The sequence below is a fragment of the Equus caballus genome, chromosome 18 (assembly GCF_041296265.1).
Source record: "Equus caballus isolate H_3958 breed thoroughbred chromosome 18, TB-T2T, whole genome shotgun sequence".
Lineage (NCBI taxonomy): Eukaryota > Metazoa > Chordata > Mammalia > Perissodactyla > Equidae > Equus > Equus caballus.
In genome coordinates, this window is record NC_091701.1 from 78865897 (window position 1) to 78889789 (window position 23893).

The 23893-nt window shown below is 40.6% G+C and overlaps 2 protein-coding genes across 48 annotated transcripts in view; one reads left to right on the forward strand and one right to left on the reverse strand.

Moving 5' to 3' along the window:
- ABI2 (abl interactor 2) overlaps window positions 1-23893 on the forward strand; it is a 128036-nt gene that overhangs the window by 86454 nt on the left and 17689 nt on the right. For 26 of the 46 annotated variants that reach the window (XM_070241661.1, XM_070241672.1, XM_070241673.1 and 23 more), the window contains 3 exons: window positions 1590-1748; window positions 9525-9611; window positions 13409-13582. In XM_070241661.1, coding sequence (XP_070097762.1) covers window positions 1590-1748; window positions 9525-9611; window positions 13409-13582 — 420 coding nt within the window. The remainder of the gene's footprint in view (window positions 1-1589; window positions 1749-9524; window positions 9612-13408; window positions 13583-23893) is intronic. The other 20 variants (XM_070241674.1, XM_070241677.1, XM_023622469.2 and 17 more) reach the window with 1 other exon arrangement.
- RAPH1 (Ras association (RalGDS/AF-6) and pleckstrin homology domains 1) overlaps window positions 5023-23893 on the reverse strand; it is a 116371-nt gene continuing 97500 nt past the window's right edge. Inside the window, exons 15-16 of one of the 2 annotated variants that reach the window (XM_070241656.1) lie at window positions 12561-12612; window positions 5023-5411 (exon numbers count right to left, since the gene is read on the reverse strand). In XM_070241656.1, the coding sequence (XP_070097757.1) occupies window positions 12577-12612 (36 nt within the window). In that variant the 3' untranslated portion in view covers window positions 5023-5411; window positions 12561-12576. The remainder of the gene's footprint in view (window positions 5412-12560; window positions 12613-23893) is intronic. The other variant, XM_070241654.1, reaches the window with a different exon arrangement.

Here is a 23893-nt window from a genome sequence, read left to right on the forward strand (position 1 = left end):
TTCTATAAGATTTTAGTTTTAGGTTTTATAGTTAGGTCTATGGTAATTAAAAACTGTAGTTTTGTTTTTCAACTCAAAAATAAATGCCTTATTAATGATATGAATAGAGTCTCTTTTATGTAGTGTCTTTGAATCACTGAGGACTTGGGTGAAATTTTAGACTGGATCTGACTATATAAAATTCATCATGATCTTATCAGATGTCTTTAACTTGATAATCCTAAGTTTGTACTAGTTTGTTACTAAAATGCCAATAATGTGTGTGTATCTGATGATTTGAATGTTAAGATGTGCCTTTATTAGTTTGTATGTTTTTACATTTTTATCATGGTTATAGAGACTTGGCAGTGGGTTATGTGTAATCTTCAATACTCAAGATTTTTCATCAACAGAATTGACTTTTTAGGCTTTGGTACTGTCAGATATAAGAAGATTACATGGTCTAGCAGCCCTTGAGGGCTTTTATAATGTCTTTTATATGAGTCCGTGTGAAGTCTATGTTTGATAAATTTATGGAGTTCCTGAAGACCAATTTTAGTCATGTAACACCATTGTAAAATATGGGTAAGAGGACAAGTTGTCGGTTTTTTCTTTCTTTTTGCCTCTCCCCCTCCCTCCCTTCTTCCCTTGCCCTTTCCCTTCGTCGACCTCCTTCCCCTTGGCCTCTCTGCTCCCCCCCTTCCCTGCTGTGGTCTCTCCTGGGTGCCTCCAGTGCTTGGTTGGTCTGTCGGTCTATAACAGTAGGCCCTTGGCTGAATGATTTTAAGTAGGGGTGGCGTCTGGATAAAATTTAGGAACTGGATTGCATTAAGAAATTGGATGGATTAGGAATGAGTGTCTTCAGTTGGCATTAGCTGTTGAAATACTCTCAGTGAGCAATATATAGTGAAATTGCTGATAAATATGTTCCGTTTCAGGGATCATATTAAAAATAGAATGTATTTTGATTCACTTTTTGTATCTTAGCTTTTTTTCATAATTCTAAATTTCCTAAACTCTAATTGTAAGACACAATAATCTAGCTTTAGAGATGGATGTTGTCAATTGAACAAACGTGTTTGATTTGGAATTATGTCACGTGACCTTTTGCTAAAATACTTTATGTTTTCCTTTAAGCAAATTGCTTCACTACCTTAAATTTACTATTATTATCATTTTGGAATAAGACTGTGTATCAAACATTTTTTCTTTTGCTTTTGTAAATGTTATTCTTATCTTGTTGAGTTTAGTTTTCAATGTTTAGTGCCTGTTTTTTTGGGGAGGAAGTGAGCCATAAATTTTAATTGTGATGATTTGAAACCCTATCAGATTATTAATTTATTAAAATCATAATATTAGTAATCTATGTAGATATAGCTTTTCCAAACCTACTCAGAATTTTATTTATGTGCTGTTCTGCTTTTGCACTTTGATCTGATGTCAGCTGAGCAGTAACTGTCACCTTGCATTCTGTTTGTCAGATGGCAATTAAATTAGCTAAACATTGTTATTTCTAATAATCTTACTGAGATTCAGGCATTGGACCTAAAGTGTATTTCATTGAGATGATTTTCTTTCAATGACAAGTTTATGTTCTGTCCCTTTTCCAGGTCATCCCGTTCAGTTCTACAGCATGAATAGACCTGCCTCTCGCCATACCCCCCCCACTATCGGGGGCTCACTGCCCTATAGACGCCCTCCTTCCATAACGTCACAAACAAGCCTTCAGAATCAGATGAACGGAGGACCTTTTTATAGCCAGAATCCAGGTTAGATTTTCTTTTGCATTCCGTAGAACATCCCTAATTAAAAATCTTCAGTTACAGAGAAAAAAAACCCTTTAATTACAAATCTTTAGTACATAATAGGTGGTTAGTACTATTGTCGAATTAATGGAAGAATGAATACAAGGTTGCTAAGACTGTATCTTCCCGTTCATGTTTTTTTAAAAAAAAAATCAGTACATAGTTTCCATGCAAACTTAAGAGCTTAATTTTTCTGAACAGAATCTTTTTTTGTGTGCTAGTGATTATTTGCTTTTTAAAATAATATTGTGGTGAACAGTATTTTCTTCTTATTTAATTAGATATCTTTGCTCTATGAATAGCAAATAATGAAAATTGAGTGTGCATGAACAGAGTTTATAAGTGGCAATGGAAAAGGGAAATCGCATTTTTGAAGCTCTTTGTGCTGGGCAGTTAATCTATCGTATTTAGTTCTCATACCAAACATGTGATGGGAAAACTGTTATATCCAGATAGAACACTCATCTTTCACGTGCATCATGCATATGGAAAAATTAATCTGGCACTTATTTACTACTATCCATAATCATCATTTTTACTTCTTACCCAGAGAGGTTAAGAGCAAATATTAGACTGACTAATGTGGATGTGCTGTGTCAGCTTACTGTATTTTTCTGGGTTTTTGCCAAGAGGCCGGTAAACCTGTGTGTGATCACCTCTGATATGAGGGGCCAGTCCTTTCCATCTCTGAAAAACCCTGAATTCTATGGAGCTGAAATCAGTGCTGCAGCTACTGCCTTTTGGTGAAACCTTGTTATATCCTTTGGAGTCTTGCAGAACAAATTTTATCCTCCTTCTACACAAATCCTCCTTCTACACAAAAAAACAAATTTAAAGGTTGCTTTTATATTTATTACCTCGTTTGAGTCTTAGAATCATGGGATCATTTTCATCTGTATTTTACAGGTGAGGAAACTGAGGCTGAGGTGATGGTCACGTTAGGGTTTGAACTTAGGTTGTCTGATGTTCTGTCTCTCGTACTCTCCTCCCTCCCTTCAGATTTAACCTCTTAACCTCCCAAGTCTTCTCTTTTGTCGGGGAGGATGGTGCCCACAGAGTAACGTAGAGTGCCTGAGCCTGAGACCTGGTCCGTCTTGTATCCAGTTAGATCCTGGAATAGCACTCAGGACCTGTTTGTTGAATGTCGAGTGAAGCCCTTGTTCCGTGGCTCAAACCGAGTCACTGTTCTGGGTCCCTTTTATCAAGTAAATGCCGTATTTATAGTCTCACCAGTGCACACTGTAGTGGGGTTACCACTTGCCTTAGTTGAAATTTTGATCACACCTAGTGATTTGGCCTTTCCCTTTCTTTTTAACTCATTTTGAGCTTAATTTTCACAAATCTGCCTGTCCTTTTCATGCAATCTGCTTTTAAATCATGTGTCCCAAACCCATATTTGTACAGGTGCTATTTTGTACCTAAATGCATTTTGATTTTTAAATTTTAATTTGTTAGATGTGGCCTGTTTCGTAGTTCTGCTGAAGATAAGCTCTCTCTTGCCCTCTTGGAGGTCTAGGCAATTATATTTTATGGTCCTTACGCCCTTCCTTATCTGTACGGAGAGTTTTAAAAGAATGGTTTCAGCCCAAAATGGGTGGGTTCCATATGAGCTGAGAGATGGTTCACTGCTACAGCTTGAGACCAACTGTGCATGATGCGCACAAAGCACATACAAGGGTATTCCATGCTGTGTACGTGCACACCGAAATATGGGTCTTATGGGAACCTTGTTGGTGGAATTTGTTTGAAGGCTGTTTAAGCACACATTTAAATGTGTTTTAAATACGTATTTCAATACTTCTTTCTTTGTAAATCTGATTTTAACATACTTGAAAGTATCTGTTAAAGTAGAAAGAAGACCGTACTCTATGTAGTGATTTAATGAGAGTCTTTTTCACGCTCACAGAAGTGAAGCAATGACGATTGTCGAGCCTGGAACGTAGCATGCCAGGCAGTTTAGTTGTTGGTTTTTCCTCTGTGCTCCTCTCTGTTAAGTTCTGCCTTTCTTCTCCGGGGATTGGGTAACTTTAAAGAGGGTGACTAACTTTGTTGGTTGATTAATGAGAGTGCTTTTTCTAAACAAAATTTTTTTTAATATATCATGTTCTTTGAAAAGCTCTTTTTGCAAGACTTAACACTTTGCAAACCAGTGTGCTATGGCTATTAGATACGCCTTCATTTTGTTTGCTTTACAATATTATGTTTCTTGTTTTACTCCTCCTGGTCTTACAGTGGTCCCTGTTTTTTCATATTTAAAATGAGAAAATTTGTTGTGCTTTCTCAAGCAGCTGATTCTCTGACTTAGCAAAATGATTGCAAAAGTGTGTTTTATGCACCGACGTTTTACAGCTGGAGGCTTGACATGGATATGTGCTTTTGAAGAAGTGTGCTGACAGGCTGGGATGCGTGCAGATGTGGAGTCAGTGGCATTCTCTGTGAGGTGTAACTCCAGCAGCACTGTTACTGTATTTGAGTTTGAAAGGGCATTATAACATAGCAATTAAAATATGGCACACCAGGTGTCTAGCGCCATGTCCTAGGAGCACAAGAATTGTTTCCTAATGAGATTATTTCAGAAAAAGTCACTTAAAAGAACACTTTGATCAGGGCACAACTGAAACCTTTATGGTTCTTATTATTTCTTAATCTAATCCAGCCAAAGAAATAGGAATTCCAATTAATCATTCCTCTTGTCAGCAGCAAGGAGGGTCGTTGAAACAAATAGGGCTGATCACAAGTGAACAGTGCTGACTTTAAATATAAGTACGAAGCACCTCGAGGGTAGGGAATCTCTCTCTCTGCATATGTGTGTTTGTACATGTACGTTTACATACACAGGCCTAGCTTGGGAAGTGTCTTTGCTCAGGCTGCTGTTATAGAGCACCGCAGACCGAGCAGCTTATAAAACAACAGAAATTGATGTCTCACAGTTCTGGATGCTGGACGTCAGAGGTCAGGGAGCCGACATTCTCGAGTTCTGGCAAGAGCCCTTCTGGGTTGCAGACTGCTGTCTTGTATCCTCACCTGGCAGAAAAAGAGAGCGAGCTCTCTAGGGCCTTTTTCATAAGGACACTAACTCCATTCGTGAGGCTGTACCCTCATGGCCTGCTCATCTCCCTAAGGCCTGCCTCCTGATGCCATTACATTGGGGTTTACAGTGGCAGCATAGGAATTTTGGGGGACATCAACATTCATTCCATAGCAGTGAGGAATAATGTGGTATTTAAGTGCCAAGGCCTTTAGTAGAAGATACTCTACATTTTATTGCTCATATTTTCTTGCAACGAAGACTTAAAAAAAAACCTCTAATTCATACAGTGAAATGTTTGTTCCAAGAAATGTGGCTGTATATAGTTATATGAAGTAGAGGAATTTCTGAGTAAGTATGGTGTTTTATACAGGGGAAATGTCAGGCTTTAAGCCCTGAATGTTTTTTAAAACAGCTAAAAAGAAACAGTGAAAAAACAGTGTTTGGTTGGTGATATTGCAGAAGAGAAGCAGTGCTGTGAATCTCCGGAAGAGTGCAGGGGGCGTGCTTTAGCAAAGTGTAACACAGAGCAGGAACAAGAAGCTGCATTCACATCCTTGTTTCAGGCAATCTTGAGGGTTTCTTAGAGGACGTTTACTCTAGGGAGAACAAAAAGGCAAGGAAACAATGGAAAAGTGTTAAGTAGATTCTCAAGTGACCACTTAAACCAAATAGACCCTTTACACTGATTATTAAACATGTTATGTTTTGAAACTGTAGTCTTTTTTTTTCTTTTCTTTTTTTTTTTTTTTGAGGAAGATTAGCCCTGAGCTAACTACTGCCAATCTGCCTCTTTTTGCTGAGGAAGACGGGCTCTGAGCTAACATCGTGCCCATCTTCCTCTACTTTATATGTGGGACGCCTGCCACAGCATGGCTTGACAAGCGGTGCCGTGTCCGCACCCAGAATCTGAACCAGTGAATCCCGGGCCGAAGAGAAGTGGAACGTGCGCACTTAACCGCTGTGCCACCGGGCTGGCCCCTGAAACCGTAGTGTTAATTTACTACTTTTTCTAGGCATAACGTCATATTGTGATTTTTTTACTTGAAAAGGAATAACAAATAATCCAATTCTTTTAACCCTTCTGAGACTACAGGACTGATAATTATTTGGTAACCATACTCTTTTCCATCAAAAAGCTCAAAAGCTCTCCTTAACTGAGCATGGTTAAGTTCACTTTTAAATAGTCCTCGTTCTAAGTTGCTCTCTATGTTTAGAAAATATTTCACTCCTAAAGTAACTTGCTCAGATTATTTCCCTCCCTGGAATGTAAAATATAAGCACTAAATCTGAATGGGCTATCACATATATATGGCCTCTAATGGTGATATTCTCTAATGGCTTGAGAAGTAATATTTAGAATATTTATCTGATTTTCTGTTTATAAAGCTCTAAAAAAAATGTAAAAAAATAAAAGCCTATTTTTTTCCCCTAAAACTCTTTGACTTGGACATTTTAAAACACCAGGCTTCAAAGATTATACTGCAAAGGACTTTGTAAATAACCGGGAAGGTCATGCCTGGGAAGGCTCCGTGTTTCCTCGGCACGGACGCATCCTCTTAAGCTGGGTTTGCTTGCAGAGCCGTTCCCTGTTGAGGCGTCTGCGTGCTGCTGTGTGCACGTCAGCTGTAGTTCTGTTCGTTCTACTTAGGATCTCTGTAAACGCCAGTCACTTGGTGAGCCCGTCTCTTCACGTGAACTTCCGTTTGTGGATTGTGAACGTGATACCGCTGAAGCAAAGTTTGGAGACCTTTCGGTGGTCAAACGAGTCTTGTTCTGTGAGGAATCATCTCAGCTGAAGGAGTGAAAACAAGTTTATAGCTGCTTCCTGCTCTTTTCTAGTCACAAGATGTGTAGGACTAAAACTGAATGTTGCAAACCATTCTTTGCATCAAAATCCTGCTGAAGTTCTCCAAGAATAGTTCATTTTCAGCTCAACTCTAAAGAAGCTAAATCTAGTCTAAAGTAGGGTGTTCTGGTTCACAAGAGTTCTGGCCAGGTGAAATCTTACATGGTCCAGAAGGAAAATGCTGTGGTGTCTGGATTAATTTGGACCGTCACATAAAATTTTTGCCCTGGGCAAAATAAGCTCTATTTGGAACTGAGTTTTTAAACATGCCCTAGACTGGTCTGAAAAACATCTAACTTGTTTTGTTATTAAGTGATTCTGTTTAAGGAGGATCTGGGATTGGTTTTGCCTGGGCTGCTGTGGGTGGACTTCTTAAAACCACTCTGGTTTCAGATTTTCACTTTCAGAACTAGAGAAGAAATAAAACATATTCATCTTAAAAATAATTATAAGGTCAACCTCCCTATAAAAAGGCTGTTTTGAGTTAAGCCCCTGATCATTCTTTTTCAGCTGAGGACTAGGTCATTTTTTACTTGGGTGAGAAACAGTGACTGAAGTAGGAAATCTCCTACTTTTCTGTTACAGAGGCGGTGAGGAAAGGTGCTAATGGAAGAGGGGCGTTTCATCTTTTTGATAGGAACGTAGTTTGATCTCCGCTTTTCTAGTGCCAGTTGCTGTCTGCTGCTGTTGCTCAGTTTTAGCTGCTTTGTTTCTGCTACCTTCTCTGTTCATTGTGCCTCCTTACCCCAAGTTTGGAAAAACAGGGTATTTTGAACATATCAACAATTGTTCCGAGCCTCTGAGAGTGGGAGATGGACACACAACTTAAGGATTTACTACCAAGAAGCATGACTTCAGGGAAAAACCTCCCCAAAAGGTATCTTTTTAAACAAGGTACCAATTTGTGTACTACTCTGTGCCTTAAACCTCAGTGTTCTTCAGGGTGGTCTGCTTAATTCGTCCACACATTCCACGTGTTCTCCCTGCACTCACCCACAGCTTAGCTGTTCTCTCTCCGCTGACAACGACTGACCTGTTCCTCTCGATTTTTCTCACAAACTCAGTCGACACTTTCCAGTTGCCTCCCATGTTTATGCTTAAGTCACCTTTGTAACATCTCATTTATCAGCTCATTACCGCCCCCTGACCGGCCTACTCACCAGTCCGTTTCTTTCCCTGTACTACGTGCTAGAGTTGATGTGGTTAATGGCATTCCTCCTCCCCAGCTAGGAAGGTAAAAACTGAAGAATCATCTTCAGCTGTTGCTCTCCCCTCTGCCCGCTGAACCCGTAGTTACCAGGCCCTCTTTCCACACTGTTCCTGAGTTCTCTCCTCTTCTGTCTGTTTCAACTGCCTTGATTGTTTTTGTGCTAGGCTCTGGATTAGGCTTTCCCCATACGTTATTTTTGTTTTTAACTTTGCAACCATTCTGTAAGGTAGGTTGCGTTACATTATCTCTTTTTCATAACACATTTATGGATTAAGCGCAGAGAAGTCAATTAACTTGCTGTTCCAACGGCAAGGAGACGGTGAGTCAGGCGTTTGACTCTGGGTGACTTTGAAGTCCAGTCTCTTTCACCTGCCATGTAGGCCCTTCCCTAGGCCACACCCCCCTCACCTCCCCAGGTCTTGCGCTTTCTCTCTGGCGTATCTTAGGCGAGCCATGTGGAAACAGTTCCTGTCCTGTGACTGTCATACCGTTTTCACCTTGAAGCTATTGCCCCTCACGTGGTTCTCAGCTTGTCGTTCTCAACCCTTGTCTGCTTGTTGAGCTGATTTTCTTCAAGTAGCTGCTCAGCAGTCGTTTCTTTGTAGCCTCCCTCAGCACCATCCCCACCCCCATCACACGACACCACCACTGCCTCCTCCAGGGAATTGCTGCAAGTATTGTTGGGTTAAGGTTATTATTTTGTCTTTTCTTCCCAACTAGAATGTGATCTCTTTGAGGGCAGTGACTCTTTTTAGTTTTACTAGTCCTAACTGTCATTTGGAGCTAGTAAAGGTGATCTTTCCTCATGAGAAATGCATACCAAACTTGACACTCCTTCTGAAGGGCACTGTAACTGATGTTAATCCTGGGCAGTTGTTCAGCACGGACCTGGCTTGTTGATGTGTTTACATACGTTAAACATCTGTTGAAGGTTTCCCAGTGCTAGGCAGTGCACCAGGTGTTTGAGGCGGAGGGAACTATGCCTTGGGAGGAGAGGAGGAGCGTCTGAATGAGGCTCACGTTGTTCTGTAGGCTCAGGGAGAAAAGGTGCCTGGCTGGAGCAGGTGGGATGAGTTGGGATTATGAAAAATTGTAATGACACAGCCCAGACTCTGAGAGGGTTCTGATATTGGTCTCCTAGCAGAGTGCTTGCCACTTAGTAGGAAGTCAGTAAATGTTTGTTTAGTTAATGAATGAAGCACCAATTAATTTGCCTGTTAATGAAGTAATGAAAAGTATAAATTTAGGATGTTGGGATGTAATGGTTTTTTCTCTTGTATTGCCGAACACTTAAACTTGTAACCTTCAAGGTAAAGTCCAGAAAACCAAATTATTCCTGGTAATCTGAAGAAATTCTTTATTTGAGAAGACATATTGTTATTGAAATGAAAAGGTCAATTTGCCATTATGTGTTAGATTTGTGTATGTGATAAATGCTTCCTGTTGTAATTTTTTAAAACTTCCTTAAAACTCCCCTGATACTTTGCTTTGTGTGTTAATGCATTATCCTTCAAAAGAGGATCCTTAAGATAGCTTATAAAATGTTTGTGCACAGTGGTTTCCCTCCTTATATGTTCGTTTTATTGTATATCCCTTCCTTTTAATGTAACTCGCCCTTACCCCTTATCCTCCACACCTTTTTTGTTTTTGCAGTATCTCTTGCTCCTCCTCCTCCCTCCATCCTACAGGTAACTCCTCAGTTACCTTTAATGGGATTTGTGGCCAGAGTCCAAGAAAATAGTAAGTTTATGTCTTCTTTATGCTGTAGATCAGATTATAGGCATAAAATGTCATTATATATGATTGGCTGAATAGTAATTCATTCACTAATACTTCAGAAATTTGAATATTATGAACAAGTCACTGCACGAGCAGCTAGTGTGGATGATAAAATAATCAAGATGAAGTTCTCTACTTTCAGACAACTTAAAATCTGGCAGTGAAGATAAGACAGATACAAAATAAGCCACACATAAGAAGGAAGATCACATCTAACTGAGGGGATGCTCTAATCACCAGATGGGCCATCTTTTTCACTGGGTTGCTTAGACAAGCAGTAGTTTAGTTTCTTATCACTGGAGTTTTAGGGTTTTGTTGCTGACCTGACAATCTTTCTCCAGTCCTGTGATTCCAGGTGGGAAAATGGACATGCCATGGTAGGTCCCAGGGCACCAAATTGCTAGTCTGTCTCCCAGGAGACCTCATAGATTGGCAATGAATTTATATTGGCCTGTGGTCTGGGGTTGAGCTATGTAGGATCAGATAACTGATTTTTTTTGACACATTGAGTCTTCTCCTAGGGAAGCATTAATAAGGAAGCTCAGGAGACTGATGTCCTCAAAGCAGGAGGCCTGATCAACCTTCAGTGAGGAATTGCTGTTCCAGAGGCCAGTGAACATTGTCTTTATGGTAGATGAATTCGCTTCTTGTCAGCAGTCTACATGAGGACCCACATCACAATTATAAGGTTGCATGATGGGCATGGAATCTGAACTCAGGCATCACCTTAGTGACAGATTTGATGTCATCAGGCTGTAGTACCCAGTGTATGCATCTCATAGCAGGGCCACTGGGACAGAAGTGTTTGCAGTCTGTTCTTAGGATGCCTGCCCCTTTGGAGGTGGCATTGCCGGCACTACAATGTGAGCTCTGTGAGAGCAGGGCCTTTTGCATGTGTTGCTCTCGGGCTGTTTCCTCAGCACTCAGAAAGCCTCTGGCATGTAGCGGACGCTTTAGTTCCTCCTTATTTTTGCTTCCATAGCTGACGGAATGCCCCCTCTTTATTGACGCATTTCTGTCTTGTATTTTACTGGTTATACTCCAGTCTTTCTGGCCTGACGGCTCAGTGTCTCTTCCAGATGCCTTTGCATCTTGACTTGCTAATTTCTGAAAATAGTTGATTTTACTTCTGTTTATTGGAAGGTACCCCATGAGCACCTCTTGTGTTTACCACAGTGTGGTTGCCTTTTGAGGTGTTCTTTTCTCATTTCTTCCCATAGTCATTTATACTTCTCACCTACAAAATGCATAAAAATAAGAAACTTTCTATATGAGGTGAGCTATGGCTGATTTTACAGACACAGCAGGACTTACACATTCAGATGAATGTTGTCCTCTGAAACATCCACCTTGGAAAGACGTATACTTATCTTATGGAATTATCTTCCTAGCTCTTGCGTACATGATTTTGAAGACACATACGCTGTGGTTGCAGATCTGTGCTCTGCGTTATGTTTTATGTTTGGAGAAGTCTGGAATGAGCTGGATCCTGCTGCACTGGGCTCCCTAGTGTGGCCGTGACCCTGCTCTTCTTCTTCGACCCCTCTGGAGAGAGTCTGGGTGTCACAGGGCCTCCCTGCTGAGTCCTCTCCAGCTTCCTCATGCCTCTTTCTGCTGGACTCTGCTCAGTTCTTTGAAGGCGTCCTGCTTCCCTACCTTTGTATTTATTTTTTTCTTTACAGCTGTTATGATATATCACCCCTGCCCTATCCCATCCCTGGCCGTTAACTCTTCCTCATCCTTCAGATTTCAGGAGGCCTTTCCTGACCCACGTAAGAGGTTTTCTCTGCTGCTCTGTTCTCCATAATGGCTTAAAGCACTTACTGCACTTAATTATAAATGAAAGTTTGGTTGTGCATGTCTCCATGACTTGTGCCCACTGCTCTGTTCCCAGCACTGAGCATAGTAGCTAGCCATCATAGGCTTTCAGTTGATGTTTGTCGAATGAATAATAATGAAACTTGACTTTAAAGTTATTGAATTGATCTCATCCCATAGTAGGGTAGCTTTAAGATAATAGGCATTGGAGTTCAAATTCCTGCTCTTCCACTTCCTTACTGTAGGACTACTTAATCTTGGAAAGCCAGTTTCCACATCCATAAAGTGAGGATTAAAAACACCACCCCCCCAAGATAAAGATGAAACGAAGTAACGTATTGTAGAAGTGCCAGCTGAGTAACTGGAACATTTTAAGTAAAAAATGGTAGCTTATCAAAATAAGTCAGACAGAGAACGACAAACAGCATATGATTTCGCTTGTATGTGGAAGATAAACACATGGGTGAGGAGAACAGATTAGTGGTTACCAGAAGGGAAGGGGGTGGGGGGGCGTGAAAGGGCTAAGGGGCACATGTGTGTGGTGACAGACAAAAACTAGACTTGGTGGTGAACATGACGCAGTCTGTACAGAAATGGAAATATACTAACGTACACCTGAAATTTACACAGTGTTAAAAGCCAGTATGACCTCAATAGAAAAAAAGTTAGAAAAAATGGTAGTTTATGTTAGTCTTATTAAATTGACTCTGAGGCAGTTATAAGAAAAGGTAAAAATGAACGTTGGCAACATCTTTGAGTAATTTTGAAGTGTAATTTCTCAAGGTGATTGTTTTGGAAGACAGTTTGCTTTTGTGCGATTCTTTAAAGTCAGTCTCTTTACCTTATAAATGGAAACAGGATGCATTGTGGATTCTTACCCCAACCATATGTAATTTGTCATAAAGTATATGCTGGAATCACATATCTGTATCTTTTGTATATTTAAAAAACCCATTAGGACTAAAAATTATTTTGAATGAGTAAAGTTTTGAAGTTCATGTAGTAGCTGAGTTGGTAAGTACACAGTGGCACAGCAGAGGAGAAGAATCCTGGGAGAGCAGAGAGTATGATGGAGATACGGCTGGTCCTCACCAGGCGCCAGAATCTTCTAAAATCCACTTGATTCAATCAGTAGGCTTAGATACTAAATAGAAGATAAACAGGATTGCTCAGAGAATTTCACGGAAATATAAGAATTAATGCTACTCATTAAAATTGGGCTCTGTTGAGCTGTGCTCAAGTATGTACCAAGCATTTTGAAGGCCTTGAGTTCCCTTGAGTTTGGAGATAATGTTTTAGTTATTACTATATGCTCGTCACTGAGCTATGGAAGCAGATCTCTATAAGGAGACATTTTAAATATTTTAAATCACCTTGGATATTTAGCCTGAAGAAATTCTGGATCATAGATTAGTCTGAATTAGTTGAAATTCTGTATATATTAAAAAAACACACACAAACATCTCACCCATCTCACCCTGCTAATTTGGTAAAATGGTATTTAAAAAAAAAAAATCATTGAGGAATGTAGCTGATTACTAAAATTTAACTATTCACTATTAAATATGGTTATAAATTCCAAATTATTAATATTTCTGATAAGCACTCCTCCTTGGATATAATGTAAAGCTACATTGTACTGATCTCTTTGAAAAAAAGGATCATGTGTTAGCATAAACGGGTTCCGAGGCTCAGTTGATAATTATTATTTTGGCTAGACCCCTTTCAGCATCCATCAGCACTAACCCAAGGGGAGGAGAAAGTCATGCTTGGAGATCAGCATCAGTATAGCTGGTGAGGAGACTGCTCTTGCCCACTTGTTTTTTGAAAGATTATTATTTTCAAGTCTAGGTTCATAGTCCATGAACATGGAAGCTCAGATAGGAAGTATTGACCTTTGCATAATGTGTAGTTTTGTTATCAGCTTGATACATTCTTAGTTTCAGATACGCCACCTCCACCACCACCTGTGGAAGAACCAGTCTTTGATGAGTCCCCCCCACCCCCTCCCCCCCCAGAAGATTACGAAGAGGAGGAAGCAGCCGTGGTGGAGTATAGCGATCCTTACGCCGAAGAGGACCCGCCGTGGGCTCCACGGTCTTACTTGGAAAAGGGTAAGTTCAGAGAGAGATCTGGAGGGGTGGGAAGAAACCTCTGCATAGAATGAAATTTACTGGTACTAAAGAGAGTCTCATTTATTTTTTACTAACTAGTAAAGTTTTCGTTGTATAACCTGTATGTTTTAATGAATGTTTCTCTAAGACAAAAATTTAAAAGATAGGGTTTTTCTGGAATGCCCCAAAAAGAGGAGGATTTTTCCAGATTATTAGTTATTCCTACCTGCATGCTTTAAAGCATCTTTTGTGGCATCTCATATCAGATATTTCAGTTTAAGTATCTCCACATAACTTTCTTCCAAAGAATAATGGTTTCTCAGTTTCTTTGCAAAGTAGTATTGGGCCTTTCTTTTAGTGAAAAGTTCCTCTTAATATCTGAGCTAACTGTGACGGCACTTTCGGGATGCAGCCCTCCAAATCTCATCAGGCCCTATCAGCTCAGAAAGAATGTGTGCTGCCTCGAAGGACGTTTTTGTTACAGAAGTAAAAGCTATTACCTCACTGGATTTCAAACCAGAGCACATGTAGGAATCACCTGGGAGCTTTTCTTTTTTTTAAACAAAGAAGGAATCACCTTCTGGCCAAGGTGGAGCAACAGTAATCAGGTTTACCCTCCCACATAAAACAGTTGGGAATGAATCCAGAAAAAAATATAAAAAAAATGGCTTTCAGACATTGAACAACAGGCAGTGGTGGACTCTGACCCCAAAGGGAAGGAACTCAAACGCTGTGAGCCTTGACTGTGCAAGCTTGCTGCCTGAAGGAGTTTCCAGGCCACAGTGCAAGGAGGTGGAACCCAGACTGAAGCTGGAGGTCTCCCTGCCTAGAGAAGATCGAGAGCAGAGTTTTGGGAGGCCACAGAGAAGAGGCAGTGACATAAAGACAGAGGCCAGAGCTCTGAGATCTCCAGGAGGGTCCCCTCACGTCCTTGACTGAGTGCTGACTTGACATGTGTGTGAAGAAACTACCTGAGACTGAGAAATAAGAACCAGAAGGAGCAGGCAGGGGGCCGGCCTGGTGGTGTAGCGGTTAAGTTCTCACATTTGGCTTCTTGGCGGCCTGGGGTTCGCCAATTTGGATCCCGGGTGTGGACATGGCACGGCTTGGCAAAAGCCATGCTGTAGTGTAGGCATCCCACATATAAAGTAGAGGAAGATGGGCATGGATGTTAGCTCATGGCCAGTCTTCCTCAGCAAAAAGAGGAGGATTGGCAGTAGTTAGCTCAGGGCTAATCTTCCTGAAAAAAAAAAAAAAGAAAAAAAACCCCAGAAAAGTTCTTGGAAATGACAGGCCTGGGAATAGTTCATGTTCCCACAGCAGCTGGAGTCGAAAGGCCTTGTAAAGCACGAGGCATTGAGAAGAGGCCTCACAAGTGTGTCCTCTTAGTAGTGGGGCCAAGTTAGCCCCTAGAGACTGCAGTTTGCGCTGGACTGCCTAACGGACCCTCAAATGGAAACCTTGAAAGCATCCAACTCATCTCAAGTAGCTTCCCTGAGCAGGGGGACAAAGTCCAGCATTGTTCAGAGGAGGCGGCAGAATCCAGTGTACCACAAAGGAAGACTCGTGTCTAGTGTCCAGTGTCCAATCAGTAAATACAAGGCATGTAAAAGGTGGGAAAATATAACTCATAACTAAAAAAAAAGAGTCGATAGAAACAGACCCAGAAGTGACCAAGATGATGGAATTGCCAGACAGGGGTGTTATACAGCTGTTAGAAATGCCACAGATGTCCAAGAAGGTAAAGGGAAACATGGATGTGAGAGGGAAGTAGAAGATAGTTTTTGAAAAGAGAGAAAGGGAAGCCCACATAGAATTTCTGGAGATGAAAAATGCAATATCTGAAGTCACACTTCAGAAGAAAAGACGAGCAATCTTTTTTTTTTTTTTGAGGAAGATTAGCCCTGAGCTAACATCTGCTGCCAATCCTCTTTTTGCTGAGGAAGACTGGCCCTGAGCTAACATCGGTGTCCATCCTCCTCTACTTTATATGTGGGATGCCTGCCACAGCATGGCTTGCCAAGTGGTGCCATGTCCACACCTGGGATCCAAACTGGTGAACTCTGGGCCGCCGAAGTGGAACGTGCGCACCAGTGGGCCAGCCCAAGACCAGCAATCTTGATGGTATGACAATAGCAACTGTTCAGAATGAGGCACAGACAAAAACCAAAACCAGAGCAACAGGTAATGTGGGACAATATCAAATAATCTTCATTTGCAGAATATATGATCTTGTATGTAGGAAATCCTAAGGAATCTACAAAGCTTAGCAAGATTGTAGGTTGCAAAGTTGATGTGCAGAATTAATTGTGTTATCATATAGTAGCAACAAACAATTGGAGATTGACCTTTACAAAACAGTACCTTTTGTAATAATGTCGAAACCATGAAATACTTAGGGATAAATTTAATAAAATATATGCAACCTGAATGATGAAAACTGTGAAACATTAAGAGAAATTAGTAAAGGAGTGACGTCAGCAAAATGGTGGTGTGAGCTGACCCGGGACTCTCTCCCCTCCAAACTACAACCAAAACCCAGAAGAACTGAATTTCAACCAATAACTCTAATAATACAGAGATCGTCAGAGACCCACGGCAGCAAAACGACAGAGGGCGGAGAGGCTGGAGCCCCCCCTTGGAGGAGCTGGAATGGGGTAAGAGAGAACTTCGCTCTCTCCCCTAGAGACGGGAGGTGCAGGTGAGGGAAGGAGCGGGGGAGGGGCCAAGCGTCTGGGGATTGTCCAGGACTCCCACCGCCAGTGCAGCAGAAACCCGCTAACGGGGGAAAGCTTCTGTGTGGGGACCCCATCAAGCCAGCACCCCGGGAGACCAGAGAGCAAGTGTTGAACAGACTCCAGGTCGGCGTGTGAGAGAAAGTGCCCCTCCTCCCTCAACCCGCCTTGCGGGCCACCATGGCGGCTGAGGGCAGAGGGCTCAGAATGCATGCCTCTCGACCCGCATCTTGTGGCGACAGGCTGTAACTGCAACCGAATAACAGCATCATGCGCAAAAACCACTCCTCTACCATCCAGCAATTTATAAAAGCTCCAGACCAGAAGGAAAACCATAAAAACACAGAATTAAGTCCTGAGGACTTGGAAATAGGTAAACTAAGTGAAAATGAGTTCAGAGTAGCTATCATCAAAAAACTCACTGAGGTAAAGGGAAATGTAGAGAAACAAGTCAATGAGTTCTGGAGTAACTTCACAAAAGAGATTGAAACTATAAAGAAGAATCAATCAGAAATACTGGAGATGAAAAATACAATGGATCAGATAAAACAGAATACGGACTCCCTGAATGCACATGTAGACACCATAGAGGAGCAAATTAGCATAATCGAAGATAGACAGGCTGAATGGCTCCAGACAGAGGAAGAAAGAGAACTAAGAATTTAAAAAAATGAAAATAATCTCCGAGAAATAGCTGATTCATTGAGGAAATCCAATTTAAGAATTATCAGAATCCCGGAGGGCGTGGAAAAGGAAAATGGAGCAGAAAGTGTGCTTAACGAAATTATAGAAGAGAACTTCCCAATTCTAGGGATTGAGGGAGAAATGTGTGTGGAGGAAGCTTTCAGATCTCCTAGATTTGTCAATGTAAAAAGACCTACTGCAAGGCATATAGTAGTAAAAATGGCAAAAATGAATGACAAAGAAAGAATACTCAGGGCAGCAAGACGGAAGAAATTAACCTACAAAGGAACCCTCATCAGACTTTCAGCGGATTTCTCTACAGAAACCTTACAAGCTAGGAGAGAATGGAATGACATTTTCAAAACTTTAAAAGATAAAAGTCTTCAGCCAAGAATACTCTATCCAGCAAAAATATCCTTCAGATATGAGGGAGAAATTAAATCTTTTCCAGACAAACAAAAGTTAAGGGAATTTGTAACCAAAAGCCCTCCACTACAAGAAATCCTCAAGAAGGCTCTCATGCCTGAAAAAAGAAAAAAAGGGAGAAAGTGGTCACAAACCACAGAGTAGGGAGACACATAGATAGAACCAGAATAGGATAGCAAATATTCAACTATGGCATTAGGATAAAGGGAAGGAAACCACCAAAGCAAAGATGATCTTATCACTCTAACCACAAACTCATAATACGAGTTGGAATAAGAGATGAATATAATAATTTAGAAGGGGAAGAGGAAAGGGACTAAATCAGTCTAGGCCAAGGAAGTAAGAGACTACCAGAAAATGGACTATATTATACACGAGATTCTAAATACAAACTTCAGGGTAGCCACTAAACTAAAAAACAGAACAGAGACACAAAACATAAATAAGGAAAAATTTAAGAAACCCAGCATAAGAAATTGCAAAAGTCAATGGGTAGGCTAAAACACACAGGACGAGAAACAAAGAAAACACAGGAAAACCGGAAAACGAGCAACAGAATGACAGCATTAAGCCCTCATGCGTCAATACTCACCCTCAATGTAAATGGACTGAACTCTCCAATAAAAAGACACAGAGTGGCAAAATGGATTAAAGAACAAGATCCAACAATTTGTTGCCTCCAGGAAACACGCCTCAGCCCCAAGGACAGGAAGACAATACTTCAAGCTAATAGCAAACAAAAGACAGCAGGTGTCACAATACTTAAATCAGACAAAACGGATTTCAAAATAAGGCAGGTAAAGAGAGACACAGAGGGACAATATATAATGATCAAAGGGACATTTCATTAAGAAGAAATAATGCTTATAAATATCTATGCACCCAACACAGGAGCACCAAAGTTCATAAAGCAACTATTAACAGATTTAAAGGAAAAGGTAAAAACAACACAATAATAGTTGGGGACCTCAACACCCCACTCACATCAATGGACAGATCATCCAGACAGAAAATCAACAAGGAAATAGTGGAGCTAAATGAAAAGCTAAAACAATTGGACTTAATAGACATATATAGAACACTTCATCCAAAAACAGCAGAATACACATTCTTCTTAAGTGCACATGGAACATTCTCAAGGATAGACCATATGTTGGGAAACAAGCCTCTACAAATTTAAAAAAATTGAAATACTAACAAGCATCTTCTCCAATCATAATGCTGTAAGGCTATAAATTAATTACAAGAAAAAAGCTGAGAAAGGCACAAGGATGTGGAGACTAAACAATACGTTATTGAACAAGCAATGGATCATTGAAGAAATTAAAGAAGAAATCAAAAAATACCTGGAGACAAATGAAAATGATAACATGCCATACCAACTCACATGGGATACAGCAAAAGCTGTATTAAGAGGAAAATTCATTGCAATACAGACACGTCTTAACAAATAAGAAAAATCCCGAATAAACTATCTTAAACTACACCTAACTGAATTAGAGAAAGAAGAACAAACAAAGCCCAAAGTCACCAGAAGGAGAGAAATAATAAAAATCAGAGCAGAAATAAATGCTATTGAAATGAAAAAGGCAGTAGAAAGGATCAGTGAAACAAAGAGCTGGTTCTTTGAGACGATAAATAAAATTGACAGACCCCTAGCCAGACTTACAAAGAAAAAAAGGGAGAAAGCTCAAATAAACAGAATCAGAAATGAAAGAGGAGAAATAACAACAGATTCCGCAGAAGTACAACGGATTATAAGAGAATACTATGAAAAACTACATGCCAACAAAATGGATATCCTAGAGGAAATGGATAAATTCTTGGACTCCTACAGTCTCCCAAAGCTCACTCAAGAAGAAGCAGACAACTTGAACAGACCAATAACAAGGAAAGAGATTGAAACAGCAATCAAAAACATCCCAAAGAATAAAACCCCAGGACCAGATGGCTTTCCTGGGGAATTCTACCAAACTTTCCGAGAGGATTTAATACCTATCCTTTTCAAGCTATTCCGAAAAATTAGGGAGGATGGAACACTTCCTAACACATTCTATGAGGCCAACATCATGCTGATACCAAAGCCTGACAAGGACACCACGAAAAAAGAGAACTACAGGCCAATATTGCTGATGAACATAGATGCAGAAATTCTAAACAAAATTTTGGCAACCAGAATTCAGCAATTCATCAAAAGGATCATACATCATGATCAAGTGGGATTCATACCAGGGACACAGGGATGGTTCAACATCACAAATCACTCAATGTGATACACCACATCAACAAACTGAGGAATAAAAACCACATGATCATCTCAATAGATGCGGAGAAAGCATTTGACAAGATCCAACAGCCATTTATGATAAAAACTCTGAACAAAATGGGCATAGAAGGGAACTACCTCAACATAATAAAGGCCATAGATGACAAACCCACAGCCAACATCATACTCAATGGGCAAAAACTGAGCACCATCCCCCTGAAAACAGGAACGAGATAAGGATGCCCTCTGTCACCACTCTTATTTAACATAGTACTGGAGGTCCTGGCCAGAGCAATCAGGTAAGAAAAAGGAATAAAAGGAATCCAAATAGGGAGGGAAGAAGTGAAACTCTCGCTGTTTGCAGACGACATGATCTTATATATAGAAAACCCCAAAGAATCCATTGGAAAACTGTTAGAAGTAATCAACAACTACAGCAAAGTTGCAGGGTATAAAATCAATTTGCATAAATCAGCATTTCTATATCCTAATAACAAACTAACAGAAAAAGAACTCAAGAACACAATACCATTCACAATCGCAACAAAAAGAATAAAATACCTCAGAGTGAATTTAACTAAGGAAGTGAAAGACCTATACAACGAAAATTACAAGGCCTTTCTGAAAGAAATGGATGACGACATAAGGAGATGGAAAGACATTCCATGTACATGGATTGGAAGAATAAACATAGTTAAAATGTCCATTCTACCTAAAGCAATCTACAGATTCAACGCTATCCCAATCAGAATCCCAATGACATTCTTTACAGAATTAGAACAAAGAATCCTAAAATTCATATGGGGCAACAAAAGAGCCCGAATTGCTAAAGCAATCCTGAGAAAAAAGAACACAGCTGGAGGCATCACAATCCCTGACTTCAAAACATACTACAAAGCTACAGTAATCAAAACAGCATGGTACTGGTACAAAAACAGGTGCACAGAATTGAAAGCCCAGAAATAAAACCACACATCTATGGACAGCTTATCTTCAGCAAAGGAGCTGAGGGCCTACAATGGAGAAAAGAAAGTCTCTTCAACAAATGGTGCTGGGAAAACTGGAAAGCCACGTGTAAAAGAATGAAAATTGACCATTCTTTCTCACCATTCACCAGAATAAACTCAAAATGGATCAAAGACCTAAAGGTGAGACCTGAAACCATAAGGCTTCTAGAAGAAAATGTAGGCAGTACACTCTTTCACATCAGTAGTAAAAGGATCTTTTTGGATGCCGTGTCTTCTCAGAGAAGGGAAACAATAGAAAGAATAAACAAATGGGACTTCATCAGACTAAAGAGCTTCTTTAAGGCAAATGAAAACAGGATTGAAACAAAAAAACCCACTAACTGGGAAAAAATATTTGGAAGTCATACATCTGACAAAGGCTTAATATCCATAATATATAAAGAACTCACACAACTCAACAACAAAAAATCAAACAACCCGATCAAAAAATGGGCTGAAGACATGAACAGACATTTCTCCAAAGAAGATATACGCATGGCCAATAGGTACATGAAAAGATGTTCATCATCGCTGATCATCAGGGAAATGCAAATCAAAACTACACTAAGATATCACCTTACACTCATTAGAATGACAAAAATATCAAAAACTAATAGTAACAAACATTGGAGACATTGTGGAGAAAAAGGAACCCTCATACACTGCTGGTAGGAATGCAAACTGGTGCAGCCACTATGGCAAACAGTATGGAGATTCCTCAAAAAATTAAACATAGAATTACCATATGATCCAGCCATCCCACTACTGGGTATCTACCCAAACAGCTTGAAGTCAGCAATTCCGAAAGTCCTATGCACCCCAGTGTTTACTGCAGCATTATTTACAATAGCCAAGACGTGGAAGCAACCTAAGTGTCCATCAACAGACGAATGGATAAAGAAGACGCGGTATATATATACAATGGAATACTACTCAGCTGCAAAACAGAACAAAATCATTCCATTTGCAATAACATGGATGGACCTTGAGGGAATTATGTTAAGTGAAATAAGCCAGATAGAGAAGGACAATCTCTGTATGACTCCACTCATATGAGGAATTTAAAAATGTGGACAAAGAGAACAGATTAGTGGCTACCAGGGGAAAGGTGGGGTGGGGGGTGGGCACAAAGGGTGAAGGGGTGCACCTACAACACGACTGACAAACAGTAACGTACAACTGAAATTACACAAGATTGTAACCTATCATTAACTCAGTAAAAATTAAAAAAAAGAAATTAGTAAAGGCCTTAGATAAATTGAGAGATAAAATACGTTCCTTGATCATTACTGTTGAGACCAATTTGCCCCAAATTAATCTATAAATTGAATGCAGTCTCAATAAAAATTCCAGCAGTCATTCTTAGGGAAATCGACAAGGGCATTCTAAAAGTTATATGGAAACACAAAAGACCTAGTAGAGTGAAAACAACTTCAAAACCAAAGAAGCCCAATGATGGAGGACTTGAACTCCCTGATTTCAGAGTTCTAGTGGAAGGCTGCAGCATTCAGGCCACTGTGATGCTGGGGTGAGCGTAGGAATATAAATCGGTGGAGTAGAATGTGGAACCCAGAGGATGACTGCTGGGCCCAGGGCCCAGGGCAGCTGAGCGGGGAGGACGCAGTTTTCGATGGGTAGTGCTGGAGCATGGGCATAGCTGTGTGCAGAACACGAACTTGCACCCTCACTTCACTGGACGCAGAAACCCCCTCCTGATCTGTTTCAGACTGGAATGTACGGCCTAACCTGTCAAACGTCTGCAGGAGCACAGAGGAGGAACTCTTTGTGTTCTGGGGTTAGGGAAAAAAAACATGAAGCTTAAAAGAAAAAATTGATAAATTGAATTTCATTAAACTTTCTTCTTCAGAGACGCTGTTAAGAGAATAACAAGGCCAACCCTAGACTGGGAAGGGTGTTTGCAAAGTGACTCAGTCAGGAGACAGACGACTTGTAGGAAGAAGTTTGAACATGCTTCACCAAACAGCTATGTGAACTGCGACTAAGCACATTAAAAGATGCTCAGTGTTATTGGTCCTTAGGGAAATGCAAAGTAAAGCCACAGTGAACCCAACTAAATACCACACAGCCCCTCTGGGACGGCTACAGTTCAAACACTGTCAGCGCCAAGTGCTGGAGACGGTGTGGTCGCACCGGAGCTCTCACACGTTGCTGCTAAGAAGGCAACATGTTGCAGCCCTGTTAGCAACCAGTTGGCAGTTTCTTATGAAGTTAGACTTACGTACCAGCTTATCTCGCAGAGGAATGAAGATGTGTGTTCACACACAGACTTGAACCTGAGTGTTTATAGCTGCTTTATTCATAATAGCCCAAACCTGAAAGAACCCAGATGTCTTTCAACTGGTGTATGGATAAACTACTTGTGGGATATCCGTCCATTTTCAATGGAATGCAGTTCAGCAATGAAAAGGGACAAAGTACTGAGAAAAGCAACAATGTGGATGGATTTCAAGTGTTAGAGTAATAAAAGAATCCAGACACAAAAGACCCAGATTTATGATCCCATCTCAATGAAATCTGGATCAGTGGTTTCCAGGGACCAGGCTGGCGGGGGAGGGAATTTACATAGGGCGTAAGGAGACTTGGGAGGATGGGCATGTGCCGTGAGGCTGTGGTGTGGTGATACATTTGTCATTGAACGCTACACTTCAGTGATTGTTGTATGTCTAACTTACACCTTAATAAAGCTGTTTTTAAGGGGAAAAAAAGCAAACCCAAAGTACTACACTAGGGAGTGGCTGTGGCATTGACATGCTTTAGAAACTCCCCAGCTGGTTGTAACACTGCTAGGCAAAGTGATGGCAGTTTTCAGCTCTGGCAAACCAGCTCAGTTATTCCTTAAGAGAAAAGCACAATGAAAAGTTTCACTTTCTAAGACTCTCTTCTGTGAACATGTTGCAAAAGTCTGGAGAGATGTAAGAGAGGAAAGGAAGTTTGTTTTCAGGCCAAGCTCTTCCTTACTGTTTCCGGCAAAAACAAAAAAATAACCAACTCTCTTCAGCTTCCGATTGCTTTTTTGTTTGACTGTGCATGAATGTTAGGGCTGTTGCCTAATGACTCATTTTGCTCAGACCTTAGGACCCAGTTCTCCACCCTGCCTGCATGTTAGAGTCACCAAGTTTAATATGTCCACACCTCCAGACCTTTAGATCAGAATCTGTACCCGTGGGACCCA